Source organism: Puma concolor, chromosome A2, assembly GCF_028749965.1.
Source record: "Puma concolor isolate L17-30 chromosome A2, mPumCon1.1.hap2, whole genome shotgun sequence".
Classification (NCBI taxonomy): Eukaryota; Metazoa; Chordata; class Mammalia; order Carnivora; family Felidae; genus Puma; species Puma concolor.
This window is the reverse complement of record NC_141668.1, coordinates 109,049,958-109,064,938: the sequence shown is the minus strand read 5'-3', so window position 1 is coordinate 109,064,938 and position 14,981 is coordinate 109,049,958. Positions and strand designations below refer to the sequence as shown.

Sequence of the window (14,981 nt, the reverse complement as noted above, 5' to 3'; positions counted from 1 at the left end):
ATCACATTTCAGTGTCCCAATGCCTTTTATAACTTTTACCAACCGAGACTCTGTCAAGGCTCACATTTTGTGACTGGTGGCTGTGTCTCTGCTCTCTCTAAGAGAGAAGAGCCCTTGGCTTTTTTCCCTCACGCTGATTTTCTGAACAATTTGGGCCAGTTGCCTCACAGAAAGCCCCACGTTCACCTGTACATATGGTCCTGGCAACACTCAGTGCTTTGCCCTGTGTGTCCTGTCCCCTAGAAGGGATGTCTAGAGCTTGCCTGAATGCTCCTGGTCAGACAAGCCTTGGTTTTTAAGTCCACCCTCCAGACTGTGAGCTCCATGGGGGCGAGGACCAACTTCTGTGTCGCGATTTATCCCCAAGCCAGCAATGTTTGTCCGAGAGATTAAGCAGGGACGAGGACCCGGTGCCCGGAACGAGCCCCCCCACCCCATGGCCGGCTAAGCACCCAGCACCCCTACTGTCGCCCGCTTGCGTCTCTCCAACCAGCCTGCCGCTGTCCCGGCTGAGGCCCTGTGCCCTGCAGGTGCACCGTGGGATGGCCGGCAGGTGTCCAGCGAGCATGTGCTCCGATGAGGATTGAGGGCAGGGTGAGCCCTGATGGCCGGGGTCCCAGCACAGGCCTACGCTAGGAGCCCCTCCAACAACGTGATGGGGGTACCTCCCCTCCTCCCCCCGCCTCAGGAGCGGCTGCCCTGCTCTCTGGCTGGACTGAACCGGCTTCCCACACCCAGCCTGCAGGACGCTGCTCCTCTCTCCTGAGCGGGCAGGACGCGGCACCCAGACCCCGGGGCCTTCACTCGTGTGCTCAGGTTGGCAGCCGTGCGGTCTGAGCCTGGCTTGTGGTGGCTTCTGTCTCAAAGCCAAACCTTATCCTGACCGAGGCTGCCCAAGACCACAGAGCCGGAGGCCCCTGGTTTCCAGCCGTCTCGCCAGCGACTGGCCGTCCGCCTCTGTGCCCTTTGACCCTCCCCATGGGAGCCCAAAGTAAGAAGAGCCGGCGGTCAGCCACAGGGGCCATGGTCCCCAGAGCTCCCTGCGTGGGCAGGAAAGCTTCTGTGCTGCAAACACACACACGTGGTGAAAGAAATAATAGAGCAGCCGGAGGGCTCACCCGGTGGTGGTGGGAATACAAAATGGTGCAGCCGATTTGCAGGACAGTTGGGGGGGGTGTTGTAAAACTGAACATATTCTCACCATACAGTCCGGCTAGCGAGCTCCTTGGTATTTTCCCCAAAGGAGCTCAAAACTTGTGTCCACACAGAAGCCCACACACCGGTGTCACAGCAGCCTCACTCATAGCTGCCACGACCTGGGAGCAACCAGGATTGCTGAGGAGTGTCCCTCAGCAGGTGAACGGATACTACACGGTGGTCCAGTCACACAGTGGAGTATTACTCAGCACTAGAAAGAAATGAGCCTTTGAGCCATGGAGAGATGCGGAGGAAACGTAAACCTTATTGCCCAGTGAAGGAAGCCAGGGCTACACACTGGTCCCAATTCTCTGACCTTCCAGAAAAGACACAATTTCGGAGACAGTACAGAGGTTGCTGGTTGCCAGGGTTTTGCGGGGAGCAATGAACAGGCAGAGTGCAGGGTTTAGCCCCGTGTGACACGACAACAGTGGGTACATGCGGGACACTTGTCCAAACCCGGAGAATGCCCAACAGCAGGAGGGAGTCCTCACATCAAACGTGGACTTCGGGTGATGACGCATCAGCGTGGGCTTGTCGGTTGTAACCAGCACACCGAATCGTGGGGGTGGTGATGGTGGGGGGATGTGGGGGACGTGGGGGGAAATCTCTGTACGAAGCTTCCACTCAGTTTTGCTGTAAACCTACAACTGTTCTAAAAATGTCTATTCACAAAGTCTGTTAAAAATTTGGCGTTTTACGTATTATTTTTAAATACCAGATACAAATTCTTAATCATTGTCATTGACTTTATTTTTATTTTTTTTTAACATTTATTCATTTTTGACAGAGCATGAGCAAGGGAAGGGCAGAGAGAGAGGGAGACACAGAATCTGAAGCAGGCTCCAGGCTCTGAGCTGTCAGCATAGAGATCCACACGGGGCTTGAACCCACAAACTGCGAGACCATGACCTGAGCCGAAGTCAGACGCTTAATTGACTGAGCCACCCAGGTGCCCCGTCATTGACTTTAAAACAAACAAAATGGCCTAAACGGGTGGGAAGCAGGCAGGACTCCTGTAAGCACATGTATGCCCTGCCCACACAGGTCCCCCAGCGGGTGAGGCCTGGGCTGCCACAGCCGCAGGGCCAGTTGGAGCACCAAGGCACTGGGCGGCATCCTTCCGGATGCTGGGGCCATGTAGGCTCCTAGTTCCTGCCCATTTTCTGAGCCTGCGGCCCCAGCCCTCCACTGTGCATGAGCGTGACCAGATCGGCCTAACTCAGCCGGGACTGTTTCTGCTGATAGGCACACGATTTTTGGCTAGTTGATACATATTTTTTAAGTTTATTCATTTATTTTTTTTTAAGTGTATTCATTTATTGGGGGGGGGGGGCAGAAAGAGATAGAGAATCCCAAGCAGGCTCCACACTGTCAGCAAAGAGCCCAACACAGGGCTCAAACCCATGAACCGTGAGATCGTGACCTGAGCTGACATCAAGAGTTGGATGCTTAACCCGCTGAGCCACCCAGGCACCCAGATACACACATCTTTAAAAAACAACCTTGGACTTCTGGTTTAGTCATCGCAGAAGAACTCACTCCCCTCACCCCATCCTGTCAGCGTCAGCACTGGACGCAAGAGACAACAGCTCTCAGCCGCCAGACAGTCAGACCGTGGTCTCTGGGAGAAGCAAGGGGCCTGGGGCACGTCCCACATTCCCCGTGGCACCAGCCAGACCAGGCCAGGAAAGCAGACCCAGAGAGAGCAGGGCCCCGGGACTGAGGAAACCCTGCCCCAGCAGCAGGGCCTGGGGTCAGGTCCAGAGAGGACCCTGCAGAGAGGCAGCTCGGGGACTCCGATGGCACCGCTGGGTCTTGGCTGCACCTCTAGCTGCACTTGCATGGCGAGCGGTGGCTTCAGGTCAGGCCACTGCAGAGTCACACAGGACCTGTGCTCAGAAGCACCGTCCCTGTCTTGAAACTCTTCATAACTTCACAGGAAGCGGCCCCAAGTATTCATTTTGTCCTGGGCTCCAGAGTTTGTGTATGAAGTCCCGGCAGAGCCAGAGTGAGACGAGGGGCCAGAGGGACAGCTGCTGGGGGTGGGGGTGCTGAGCCAAGACTTGAAAAGTGGTCCTGGGGCAGGGACACGGCCCAGGAACGCCCCCGCGAAGGGAGGAGTGAGGGCCACCTCCCAGCACGGCCACCAGAAAGGGAGCCTCCAACCCCATGTCCGTGGGAAAGCTCTGGGGAGGCCCATGCTGGCCGGGCCTAAACCAAATTTGGTCTAAACCAAATGCCATCACATTTCCTGGCACGGGCAGTGCGGTGAGGGGGCCCCCGAGGGCATCGGGGCACTGACGGGAGCGGGTGCTCACCCGGCACAGCCGTCTACTGTCCACACAAGCCAGCAGCTCGACTCTGATGGAACGTGGCTCCCTTGCGACCTCACGGCCGGAGGAGGCCTCCCATGCCTGTGCCCCCCCCCCCCCACTGCGTCCCAGCAGCTGCGGCCCCCGGGTGAGCTGTCCAGGCCCACCCGCCTCGCCTGGGGCTTGGACAGGGGCCGGGCCACAGGTCTAGTGATGGGATGACCTTCCCGCCTCCCCACGCTCTCCCCCACCACTTCCCTGCCAGACCCAGGCTGTCTTCCTGTCCTTCTTCCTCCCTCTCGTTCTTTCTCTCTCTCTTTTATTAAGGCACTCTACTGAGGTATGATGTACAAACAGCTGCGTATTCCGTGTGTCCAACTCAAGCCTAGAGAGAAGCCTGGCATAATTTCCTTTTCCATCTCTGCCAGAGCAGACACCATGGACAGTCTTATGTCATGCTTTATGTTTCTTTGATGATCGGTGGGCCGCATCCCGTTTTTCATACCGAATGTTCCTTTTTTGGTTTTCTTCTCTAGTGTCTTTTTCTAGTTAAAAGAACACTTCAAATATTACAGATATTGACCTTCTGTCTGTGCCTGAATCTTGCTTATCTTAACCTTGTTTATAGACTTTGGCTGGAGTAGTTTTTAATTTTATTATTACTGACCTATGAATCTAGTCCGCGTCTCCTGGCCGCCTCTCTTCTCCGAGATTATAAAAAATAACACCTCAAACTTTATATCTGGTTCTTTTAAATGTCTTATTTTTTTTAATAGTATTCAGAATTTTAAGGCCATTCAAGGGTTTTACTGACCATTTCAAAAAAAATTTTTTTTTTTTTTTTTTTTTTTTTTTTTTTTTTTTAAATTTTTTTTTTTCAACGTTTATTTATTTTTGGGACAGAGAGAGACAGAGCATGAACGGGGGAGGGGCAGAGAGAGAGGGAGACACAGAATCGGAAACAGGCTCCAGACTCTGAGCCATCAGCCCAGAGCCTGACGTGGGGCTCGAACTCACGGACCGCGAGATCGTGACCTGGCTGAAGTCGGACGCTTAACCGACTGCGCCACCCAGGCACCCCTCAAAAAAAATTTTTTAATGCATGTCTTTTAACATTTATTTATTTCTGAGAAAGAGAGAGAGAGAGAGAGAGTGCAGGGGAGGTGCAGAGAGAGGGAGCCACAGAATGCAAAGCAGGCTCTGGTCTCTGAGCTGTCAGCGCAGAGCCTGACGTGGGGCTTGAACTCACAAACCGTGAAATCATGACCTGAGCAGAAGTCAGACACCCAGCTGACTGAGCCACCCAGGCGCCCCTCTTTGTTTGTTTTTAAATCCATTTTGGGATTTCTGGGATCAGTTGACCTTCAGGAAATGCTAGCTGCAGGCAGGTCGCACAGTCAGACACCGTCTCACACATCTGCAGTGCTGGCTGCTGCTTTATTTCTCCTGATTTTTCTTTATCTTCATATATCTGATTGGATCATTTCTTTTGCCCTGTTGTCTTAGTCGACTTGGGCGTCCACAACAAAACATCACAATTTGGGTGGTTCAACAGCAAATGTGTATTTTCTCATGGTTCTGGAGGCTGGACGTCCAAGGTCGAGCTTCCGGCTGATCTGCTTTCTAGTGAGGCCTCTCTTCTTGACCCTCAGGAAGCTTCCTTCTCGGTCCCGCAGTCTTTCCTTCATGTGTGCGCTGAGCGAGGGAGAGCCAGACGTGAGGAGGGCATAGTCCTATGTGATCGGGGCCTGCCCTCGTGACCTCATTCAACCTGAGTTACTTCCGTGGAGACCCCATCTCCAACAGAGTCACGCTGGGGCTAAGGGCTTCAACACATGACTTGTTGAGAGGGACAGACGTCCAGTCCACAGCTGCCCTCAAACCCGCCGGGACCTCCCTCTGTGAGTCCAGTCCACTCTCCGTCCTTACAAGAGGCCTTCATCTCCAATGTCCTATTTCCTTCTAATTTCATAATTTCCCTTTGCGGCAGCTCTGCTCGGGTCTTCTTTATTGTTCTCTCTTTCCGCTGAAACCCCCATGTCTTCGCGCATGCTGTCCACCCTTAGCACTACACCCTATCACATGCTCCCCGGGATTAAAGACTGTCTTCCCACACTGCTGCAGGCCATGCCTGGGTCTGCTTCTATCGACTGTCGCCTCCCTGGACGATGGGCCACATCAGCTTGCTTTTTTGGGGTGTCTGTATTAAAGTTCTCCAAAGAAATAGAGCCAATAAAAGACACACACACATAAAGGAATTAATAGAATTAATATAAAGATATTTATCACAAGGAATTAACTCGCATGAATACAGAGGCTGACACATCCCAAGGTCTGCAAGGTGAACTGGCAGCCAGGGCCCCGGGACAAGTGATGGGGTAAGTTCCAGGCAGGAGGCAGGAGGAAGGTGGGACAGATTCGTGACTGAATGCCAGGCATTGTGTGACAGGTCAGCGGCCATGTGCCCAGGACGGCCTGCCCCTTCCGGTGCTGGCTGTTGGTTCTGGGCTCGGCTGTGTGGCCTGCGGGCAGAAGGATCATACCTTCCTCTAGGTGGAGTGGGGCAGGGTGGCATCTGAGTGGGTCGGGGTCTGCTGCAGCAGGCCAGGTGGCCCTGTGCTGGCCGGTGGCCCTCTGTTCTCTTTCATCTCCCCGAATGGTAGAGGGCCACCAGCTGGCAATCGACACACCCCATGTTTCCCTTGGTGCCCCCCTGCCCCCAGAGCACCACGAGTATCTGGGACCTGAGCCTCTGCGTGGACTTGGCTCTCAGTCGAATCCCAGGTGCTACCTGGTGTGAGGCCCGCCTGGCTGGTTTCTGCCAGGCCTCCTGCTCCAGTCTCAAGCTCTGGTAGCCTCAGGCCGGGGCCCCACTCAAGGCTCCCCGCAGCAGATGCACGGTCACTCCTGGGATCTTACTGGGAAGCCCCTGTCCTGGAGGGTCTCTCAGGGCCCGGGTCTTCCCTCAGACTCTGGCAGGCCCTGAGCACTGGTGCCTCAGGGAGCTCCTTGGTCCCCTGGACCCCCCACCGTCTTCCTTATGAGTACTTAGTGACGGCTCTTGGAAGAGAGCTGAGCTATGTGTGTCTGGAGCCCCCCGGGGACTGACAGGTTGTCGCCAAAGGCAGTGCCAGTGCATGTGGCCCAGGGGTTCTCAGAGAGGACTTGCATTTGCTTTAACACTCTGCTGTCCCTGTCTCGAAATCCTTGATAAATTTTTTTAATTGTATTTATTAAAAAAAATTTTTTTTTGTAATGTTTATTTACTTTTGAGAGAGACAGTGTGAGCGATGGAAGGACAGAGACAGAGAGGGAGACACAGAATCTGAAGCAGCTCCAGGCTCCGAGCTGTCAGCACAGAACCTGACACGGGGCTGGAACTCCTGAACTGGGAGATTATGACCCGAGCTGAAGTCTCTTAACCTACTGAGCCACCCAGACGCCCCACCATGGTTTTTTTGTTTGTTTTAATTTCAAGCCAAGCCCTGCTGATGAGCACCGAGCAGAGAGTCAGGGAGAATGGGCGTCCACCCTGGCTCTACCTTTGGCTGGCTGTGCAGTCTTCAGGAAATTTCTCATCCTCCCTGAGCTTTCTCTGCCCTTGGGGAAAACAGCAGCGTCACGGGGCTGGGGGGCCCTGACAGTCCCCAGAATTCTGAAGGAACTGGGCCTCGTTGCCCTGCTTCAGGTACTGCGCCCCTTTCTGTGCCGGGGACATTTCCCACCTGGCGAGTCCCAGGGGAGGCTGTGTGCACACTCCAGACAGCAGCAGCCTCTAGAGATCTGTGTGACCCAGGCTCCACTGGCAGATGGACCGCCCCCGCCCCGCCATCGCGTTGACGATTCTGGAGGCCGAGGCAGCAGCTGCATTCCCCACCCCCCCCACCCCCCCCCCACCCCCGCCCGGGCCGTCATGGGCTGGGGCGTCTCCCCCAGCGGCGGGTGCTGCTTTCCCGGCTCTGATCGCCTGCTACTTCCCGGCCTGTGCCCCCTTCTGCCCCCAGCCAGCCAGCTACCCAAACCCAAAGCGTTGCTCCTGCTCCCTCCTCACCAGCAGGAGGCGGGGGGGGGGGGGGGGGGGGGGGGTGGCAGCGTGCCCGGACCCACACATTCATCTTCCCGGATTCCTGCACCAGGGTGCAAGCAGCTGGGCGGGCTCCCGGGGAAGCCGCCGAGAACAGGCCTGACTGGTGGCGTCACTCCCAGCCTTCTGGCCTCTTCCTTCTCTCCCCTTCCTAGTCTTCCGGCAGGCAGTCGGATGAAGAACGTGAACTTGGGGGCTGCGGAGAGGCCCCTGAGGTGACTGGCCTGAGCCTGAGGGACGGGAAGAGCAGAGTCCCCGGGGCCCCTGTCTGGCGATTTGGGACCTGGGGCTTCTTTATGTAGGAAAAGGACTCGGGGTTATTTTGTTTTACCTTAACAGCTGATATCTCATTTATTAAAGTTGTCATTTTAAAACATAACTCTTTAGCTTAGAAACCATGTTAGTATCTTTGTGAGTATAGCAGATTTGAACTTGTTTTTAATAATTTTCAAATATTTCCTTTTTTTAATGTGTTTTTTTTTTTTTTTTTTTTTTTTTTTTTTTTTGACACAGAGACAGAGAGAGCATGCAGGAGAGGGGCAGAGAGAAGGGGACAGAGGATCCAAAATGGGCTCCACACTGTCAGCACAGAGCCTGATGTGGGGCTTGAACCCATGAACCATGAGATCATGACCCAAGCCAAAGTCTGACTCTTAACCAACTGAGCCACCCAGGTGCCCCTCAGTCAATTTTTAACTTCACATTTGAAAATGCAGTTTTGGGACGGGAACAGGGAGTTACTAAAAATGGGCACAAGGTCCTTTTTGGAGCCAAGAGAATGTTCTAATCTTAGATTGTGGCGGGATCTGCACAGCTCTGATTTCTCTCTCTTTTTTTAATTTTATTTATTTATTTTGAGAGAGAGAAAGAGAGAGAGCACGCAAGCAGGCGGAGCAGGGGAAGGACAGAGAGAGAGGGAGGAAGAAAATCCCAAGCAGGCTCTGCCCTGACAGCACGGGGCTGGAAATCAGGAACAGAGAGATCATGACCTGACCTGACGCCAAGAGTCAGACACTCAACCGACTGAGCCCCCCCAGGCGCCCCACAGCTCTGGTTTCTACAATTCACTGAACTATATGTTTAACACAAGTGAATTCCATGTAGGTACATAAATCAAAGAGAAAAACAAGTGCATACTCTAACACCTAACCAAGGTCGGTGCCAGCGACAACGGCCTGTGGCCACCCCAGCATGCCTGTCCCGGGCCCGGCTCCTGCCCGCAGCCCACTCAGGGCCCCCTGTCCTCACTGGAAGGGGACGCACGGACCACGTGTTTGTTTCCTCTCTCCCAAAGCACCCTTACGCATGATGCCGCAATCAGATCCATAAACATCTTCTCCGTATTGGGTCAACCTTGCCCCATGGTGCCTTTGTGGCCTTCCCGGGCCCAGCTGCTCTGGGGGGGCAGGCATGCCTGCTGAGAGGTGTCCCCCGCACAGCTCTCCTGACTGAGGGCACCGGGAGCTGTGCTCTGCCCGTGACCTTCAGCACGGAGATAAATTCCCAAGGGACCCACTGTGGTGGGGTTTCCCCACCTGCTGCTGCTGTGCCCTGACCCGAGCGGAGGGGCTGGGCACTGCAGCCCCGAGCTGGGCACCCTGCCTCTTCCATGGGGTCAATGCCAGCCACCACAGAGCACGAGTCCTTGCGGCTTGTGAATCCGAGATCCTGGAGCCTGAGCAGGGACAGCTTGGGGTGCGAGTGACCGCGGGGTATGCAAACTCACTGACTAGCCCCCTGGGGGGACACCTCAGTGCCAGGCTCTCACCACACGCACCAGGGCTGACCTCGTGTATGTGTTAGCTCAGTGCATCTTTGCTGAGTTTTGATTCTGCACGGTGTTCTCAAGCAACCAGTTCTGGGAGAGCTCAGGAAAGCTTCCCAGAAAGGACCAAGCACAGTGGGGAGCTTTGCTGGCGGGGAGCAGGGAGGCCCTGCACAGCCCAGGGGTGAGCCTTGCACACACAGGGAGCAGTGTGGGGAAATTCAGCGCGGCCGGAGAAGAGTGGAAGGCGAGCCAGCTGAGACAGTGCTGCTGTGGACCACGCTCTGTAGTGTAGGCAACCAGGAACCCGGGAGAGGCCGTCCAGCACAGGAGTTACAATTGCAGAGGGTTTTGAGAATAAGCATCCTGGAAGTCCCTGGAAAAACTGGGGCCCAGTAATCAGTCAGGAGGCTGCTGCAAACAAGGCCAAGCAGGAGCTGTAGCTGTGGGCACAGAGACCAAGCCTGTGGAGGAGGAAGAGGAGGGGGAGGAGGAGGAGGAGGGAGAGGTAGAGGAGGAGGGGGGAGGGGGAGGAGGAAGGGGAGGGGGAGGAAGAAGGGAAGGTGGAAGGAGAGAAGGGGGGATGGGGAGGAGCAGGAGGTGCAAGAGGGGAAGGAGGAGGGAGGGGGAGGAGGAGGGAGAGGAGGGAAAGGAGGAGGGAGGAGGAGGGAGAGGAGGAGGAGGGTAGCATAGCGGCCTAGGCTGTGGCCTGGAGAGGGAACTGGAAGAGCTCTGTGAGGGACTCATCCATGGGGAGGACCCGGTGAGCAGGGAGGATCCGTAGGAACTGTGGAGTGAGCTGTGGGTCTGGGGGCAGGTTTAGAAGCCTCCTGATGATCTGAGCCTTGGGAACGGAGGAGGTTGGTCATGGCACGTGTGCAAGGAACCCCACAGGATCAAACACGGAACTTTGACATGGGAGTAATCTGTGGAGGAGTTCACAGGGAAAGGCAGGGCTGGAGAATGCCTTGGGGGAGCAGTAGGGGGGCGGACACCTGCCTGATGGAGGGTGTCACGGAAAGTTCACCCTGGATGAAGCCCTGAGACGGCGGGCTGTGAAGTCACCAGTGGTCCCAGAAGATGCAAGGTGACCACGCCCGCCCCTGGGCAAGAGGCACAAGGGAAGTGAGTCACCCTCTTCCAAAGCTGTCTGTTTTCTGGATGTTTCAATGCCCTGACTTCCCCCCTATTACCTTCTCTTGCTCAGAGACGCTCTGGACAGAAGTTTTGTTTACAACCCGCTGTAGGAGGGAAGCCACAGCACTGCACTTGTGGGTACAGAACCCAGGCTGCCCGTCCCTTTGGGCCCTGCTGAGTTCAGTCTGGTTCATCCCAGCACCGTAGGGACAGCCCTACATTCCTGAGGTTCTGGGCCTGCCCCTCCTTTGCTGGTTAGAAAGTCCAGTTCAACAGGTAAGGGTAATAATGAAGGATTCCCTACAACACCGGCTCCCCCAGAAACAAATCACCAGCGGTTAGTTTTCTTGAATTAGGCAGTGGCCTTGCTGATGCTGCCGGTTACAAGAGGACAGGACTCTCAATGGCGCCAGGTAAGTCACACGGGCTGATTTCTTTTCTCATCCACACACTCGTTCCTTTCTTAGGAGGGGTCCCTAGCTGCTGCAAGGGTCAGCGTGGAGGAAGGACCGGAGTGCAGGGCGCTTGTATCTCAGGGCCTTGGGCGTTTCGTTTTGTCACAGGGGAACGAGCAGCTTCAAGGTCACAAAGCACCAGGTGAGAAGGGCGCGGGGGGTGGGGGACCGGGGGAGCAGTTTCTGGCTTTGGGGACACCCGGGGCGGGCTCCTCCCACGGCGGAGCCTCCTCAGGCACGTGCGTCAGTGGGGGCACGAAGTCCCAGCCCAGGTGCGCTCTGGTGGCAGCTAGCGACCCCTGGGATGCAGGACGCCCGACACCCGGCGCATCCCAAGGCTTCCCCGGTAGTGCGGAGAAGAAAGCGAGTTGGAAACCAGATGATGCTCTGGATACTGCAACTCAGGGGCGGACGAGAACCTGTCAAGTCCCTCCTCCGGGCTCCGCACGCACAGAGAACCGGGTCACCGCTGGCGTGCGAGCCTGGGGGCTGACCAGGGCGCGCTCCCGGGCGCCCGGGGTCGCGGCCCAGTCCTGCCCCAACGTGCGGGAGCGCAGAGGCGCAGAAGGACGGAGAAGGAGGGCGGAAGAGCACACAGCGCCTTTGCAGGTACGAGTCTGCCAGGCTCTCGAGTCAACGTCTTCCTGCTGGAGAAAATTCAGACGGACTGAGCAAGATATTTATGGAAAGTAGGGCATTTTGGAAGCATTTCGTAACTTCTCAGACGGGGACGACGGCACCTCCCGTGCGCGGAAGAGGCGATGTCCCAGCCCCCCCCCCCCCCCCGAGCCCCCAGACATATGCGGGGTAGCGGGGTTACCCGGGACCGGGCGACCTTGGCGGGGCGGCGCGACCTTGAGGCCTGCGTTCGCCTCAGTTGCCCCTTCTGCTCAGTGGGGACACGCCCTGATCGCCGGGTTGCGTGGGTCCGCCCGCGCCGCAGACCCCTCTCCCCGCGCGCCCTCGGGCTCCGCCGGTCCCCCGGGCCTCCGTCCCCGCGCCCGGCCCCCGTCCCAGTCCCCACGCCGCAGTACCGCGACGGAGCCCGCGGGCGGGAACCTGCCTGCGCCGCCAACGCGCACGCGCGCCGACGGCCCGCCCCGCCGGCGCCGTCTCAGCTCATAGGCCAGCCACACCATCACTCCGACCGGCCAGCGGTAGCGATTGGCCAGGGTCCGGGCGCGCGACCGGCCGTGGGCGGGGCCCGGGCGGCTATAAAAGAGGCCGCGGCGGAGCTCGTGCCGTCTTGCAGACACCGCCGCCCCGGAATTGCCCGCGCCCCTTAGCCATGGTCAACCCCACCGTGTTCTTTGACATCGCCGTGGACGGCGAGCCCTTGGGCCGCGTCTCCTTCGAGGTCGGCGGGCAGGCGGGGTGTGCCGGGCGGGCGGCTCCGGGGCGGCGGCGGGCGGGGGGCGCGGGCGGGCGGGTGGCGCCATTTCCTGATGAGGGGCCATTTTGGGAGGCCGGGGGCGGCGGGGGAGGGGCGGCGGCGGACAAAGGCGGGGCGGCGCGCACGTGTTTAGGCCGCGCGGGGTCGCGGTGGGGGCTGGGTGAGGGCGATGCCCGCAGGCGCGGCCGCGGGGGTGTGCGGGTGGCGGGGGGCGGCGGCGGGCGCACTGCGGAAGCGGGCCCGGCCCCGCCCGGCGGAAGCCAGCGGCGCCCCCGCCCCGCGCAGACGACGCCGGCCCCGCCCGCGCCTAACGGTCCCATTCCTTCGGCCGCCTCCCGGGAGCCCGCGGCCCTCGGGGTGCTCGTTCCCGCTCTCCTCCGGGGGCTCGGGCGGCCCCGCGAGAAGGGCGGGGACGGGGCGGCCGGGAGGGGTGGCGTTCACGCGCGGAAAGGGTGCGGGCTGAGACGGACGCCCGCGGATTACTGTGTTGAGTGGGCTGCACGCCCGCGCGCGGCCCTAACTCTCGGCCCTGAGATGGCGGCGCCTGCTCCGCAGCCGGAGGGAGGGTTCGGTCGCACGTGTTCGAAACGGTTCGTGGAGGCCTGAACAGCTGTCCTCGCGGACGGGCTTCGTCCCCTCGTGTGTGGCCAGGACGCGCCCCTCACGCGCAGGAGGGGTTCTGCGGAAGCCTCGCCGGTTTCCTGCGGTCGTGCTCGGGTGGGGGTGGGGGACGGGGGCACGTGGGAGACGCCCCACGGGCTGCACGGCCGGGGGTGGAGTCCTGTCTGGTGTTGGAATTGGGGGGGGGGGGGGGACGGTCTCTGTTACTCTGCGCGACCCCACAGGGCCCCGAGGCTTCAGGTTTGGGGCCAGTGGTTCTTGTAGAAGCATTCTTTTAGGGTGAGAAAGTGGGCTCGTGCTCGGGAGCTCCCCCCCCCCCCCCAGACTCCGTGAGCCACAGTGGGGGGCAGGCGTGGTGAAGTAACGCTCCGTCTTGTCTTACAGCTGTTTGCAGACAAAGTTCCCAAGACAGCAGGTTAGTTCTCTTGTCTAATTCACTGTTACCTGTTCGGATTTTAGTTGTGTGTGTGACCAATGTTTTTGTCTCTTAATAGAGAATTTTCGTGCTCTCAGCACTGGGGAGAAAGGATTTGGTTACAAAGGTTCCTGCTTTCACAGGATTATCCCGGGATTTATGTGCCAGGTATGAAATTCATGGACTCTGGTTTGGGTGATGGTCATTGAGCTTGAGCTAGAGCTAGAGCTAGAGCTAGGAGAATGCAGCATGAGTGCATGGGAGCTGTTTTCTGCCAGTCTGGTCCGGCTTCACCTTCTAGTCCATTTAAACTTGAGTTTGAAGCTAGGTCTCTGCAGACTTGGCTTGTTTTCTGATGCTGTTGCCAGAAGTGACAGGTTTTGCTCACTCCACAGGGTGGTGACTTCACACGCCATAATGGCACTGGAGGCAAGTCCATCTACGGGGAGAAGTTTGACGACGAGAATTTCATCCTGAAGCACACAGGTCCTGGCATCCTGTCCATGGCGAACGCCGGACCCAACACGAACGGTTCCCAATTTTTCATCTGCACCGCCAAGACCGAGTGGTAAGGGCAGATCCCTGCAGCAAGGAGCGCTGCCCGCTTCAGCCTGGCCTTGTTTCTAGCGTGGGAGGATGTGAGAAAGCCGAAACGGGGGTCCGTGGAGAAAGCAAGATACAGAGCATAGCACAATGGGGCGCTGAGCTGAGTAGTTAAGACCAGTACTTGTGGGGTGCCCACCGGCTCGGTCTGCAGAGCATGCACCCCTTTGTGTCCAGGTTGGGGGGTGGAGGTAATTAACAACAATAGACTTAAAATGCAAGTGAACACAAACTACACAAGAGTAGTACTTAGGTCTCCTTGGCCTGTGGGTGTTGGCCCTTTTTTAGGGGTCCATTGTAAATTCGGGAGTTCTGACAGGAGTTGGAGAATCTTCTGACTCCTGGTGACCTATAGTCTTGCCGTTTCTGTTAGAAGGATGAGGTGTTCAGTGTTGATCCACATTAACTGGTACTGACAACTGTGTAACCCGGCCTCCAGCTGTTCTTCCGGGGGTGCAGTACTGCTCTGTGGGTCTCTGTTCTCGGGGTGCGGCGCAGGCTCAGTGGCCCCTGGGCACCAGTGCTGACGCTCAATCTCGTTTCCAGGTTGGATGGCAAGCACGTGGTGTTTGGCATGGTGAAGGAAGGCATGAACATCGTGCAAGCCATGGAGCGCTTTGGGTCCCGGAACGGCAAGACCAGCAAGAAAATCACCATTGCTGACTGTGGACAAATCTAATAAATTTGACTCGTGTTTTATCTTAACTACCAGACCATTCCTTCTGTAGCTCGGGAGAGCGCCCTTCTGCCCCCATCTGCTCGAAATCTAGAGTCCCTGTGTTCCTGCTGCAGTTCCACGGGTCCTGTGTCCTCCTTACTCCCCTCCAAGTTTAGCTGGATTGCAGAGTGAAGTTTATGATCATGAAATAAAAGCTAAACAACACTTGTCTGTCCTTGTGTGGCGCGGGGGTCCTGCAGCTCGCATTTTTGGCAACACTGCAGTTTGCTGGATTCCACAGCTGCCATTTCTGCTTCCCTGGCCCAAAGGTCCTGGGG

General features: G+C 57.4%; 1 protein-coding gene and 1 long non-coding RNA gene across 3 annotated transcripts; both read left to right on the top strand.

The window, feature by feature from the left end:
* The first annotated feature begins 10,042 nt into the window (after positions 1-10,042).
* On the top strand, positions 10,043-11,995 carry LOC147583390 (uncharacterized). Of its 2 annotated transcripts, none has more exons than XR_015248169.1 (4): positions 10,043-10,124; positions 10,384-10,486; positions 10,569-11,095; positions 11,264-11,995. It is a non-coding gene; the product is annotated as an uncharacterized LOC147583390 (long non-coding RNA). The 2 variants fall into 2 exon arrangements; XR_015248170.1 differs by having other exon boundaries at positions 11,243-11,995.
* Positions 11,996-12,154: 159 nt separating this feature from the next.
* Positions 12,155-14,868, top strand: PPIA (peptidylprolyl isomerase A). The gene is made up of 5 exons (XM_086697167.1): positions 12,155-12,310; positions 13,352-13,382; positions 13,462-13,550; positions 13,778-13,950; positions 14,532-14,868. The coding sequence occupies exons 1-5, from the start codon at positions 12,242-12,244 to the stop codon at positions 14,662-14,664; spliced, it is 495 nt and encodes a 164-aa protein (XP_086553293.1). The 5' UTR covers positions 12,155-12,241; the 3' UTR covers positions 14,665-14,868.
* Positions 14,869-14,981: the final 113 nt, after the last annotated feature.

Bases quoted from the DNA above. Each gene is read 5' to 3' on its own strand.
- PPIA (XM_086697167.1), top strand. From the start codon at position 12,242: ATGGTCAACCCCACCGTGTTCTTTGACATCGCCGTGGACGGCGAGCCC. The intron at 12,311-13,351 runs GTCGGCGGGCAG...CTTGTCTTACAG, and splicing joins TGGGCCGCGTCTCCTTCGAG to CTGTTTGCAGACAAAGTTCC. The intron at 13,551-13,777 runs GTATGAAATTCA...CTCACTCCACAG, and splicing joins TCCCGGGATTTATGTGCCAG to GGTGGTGACTTCACACGCCA.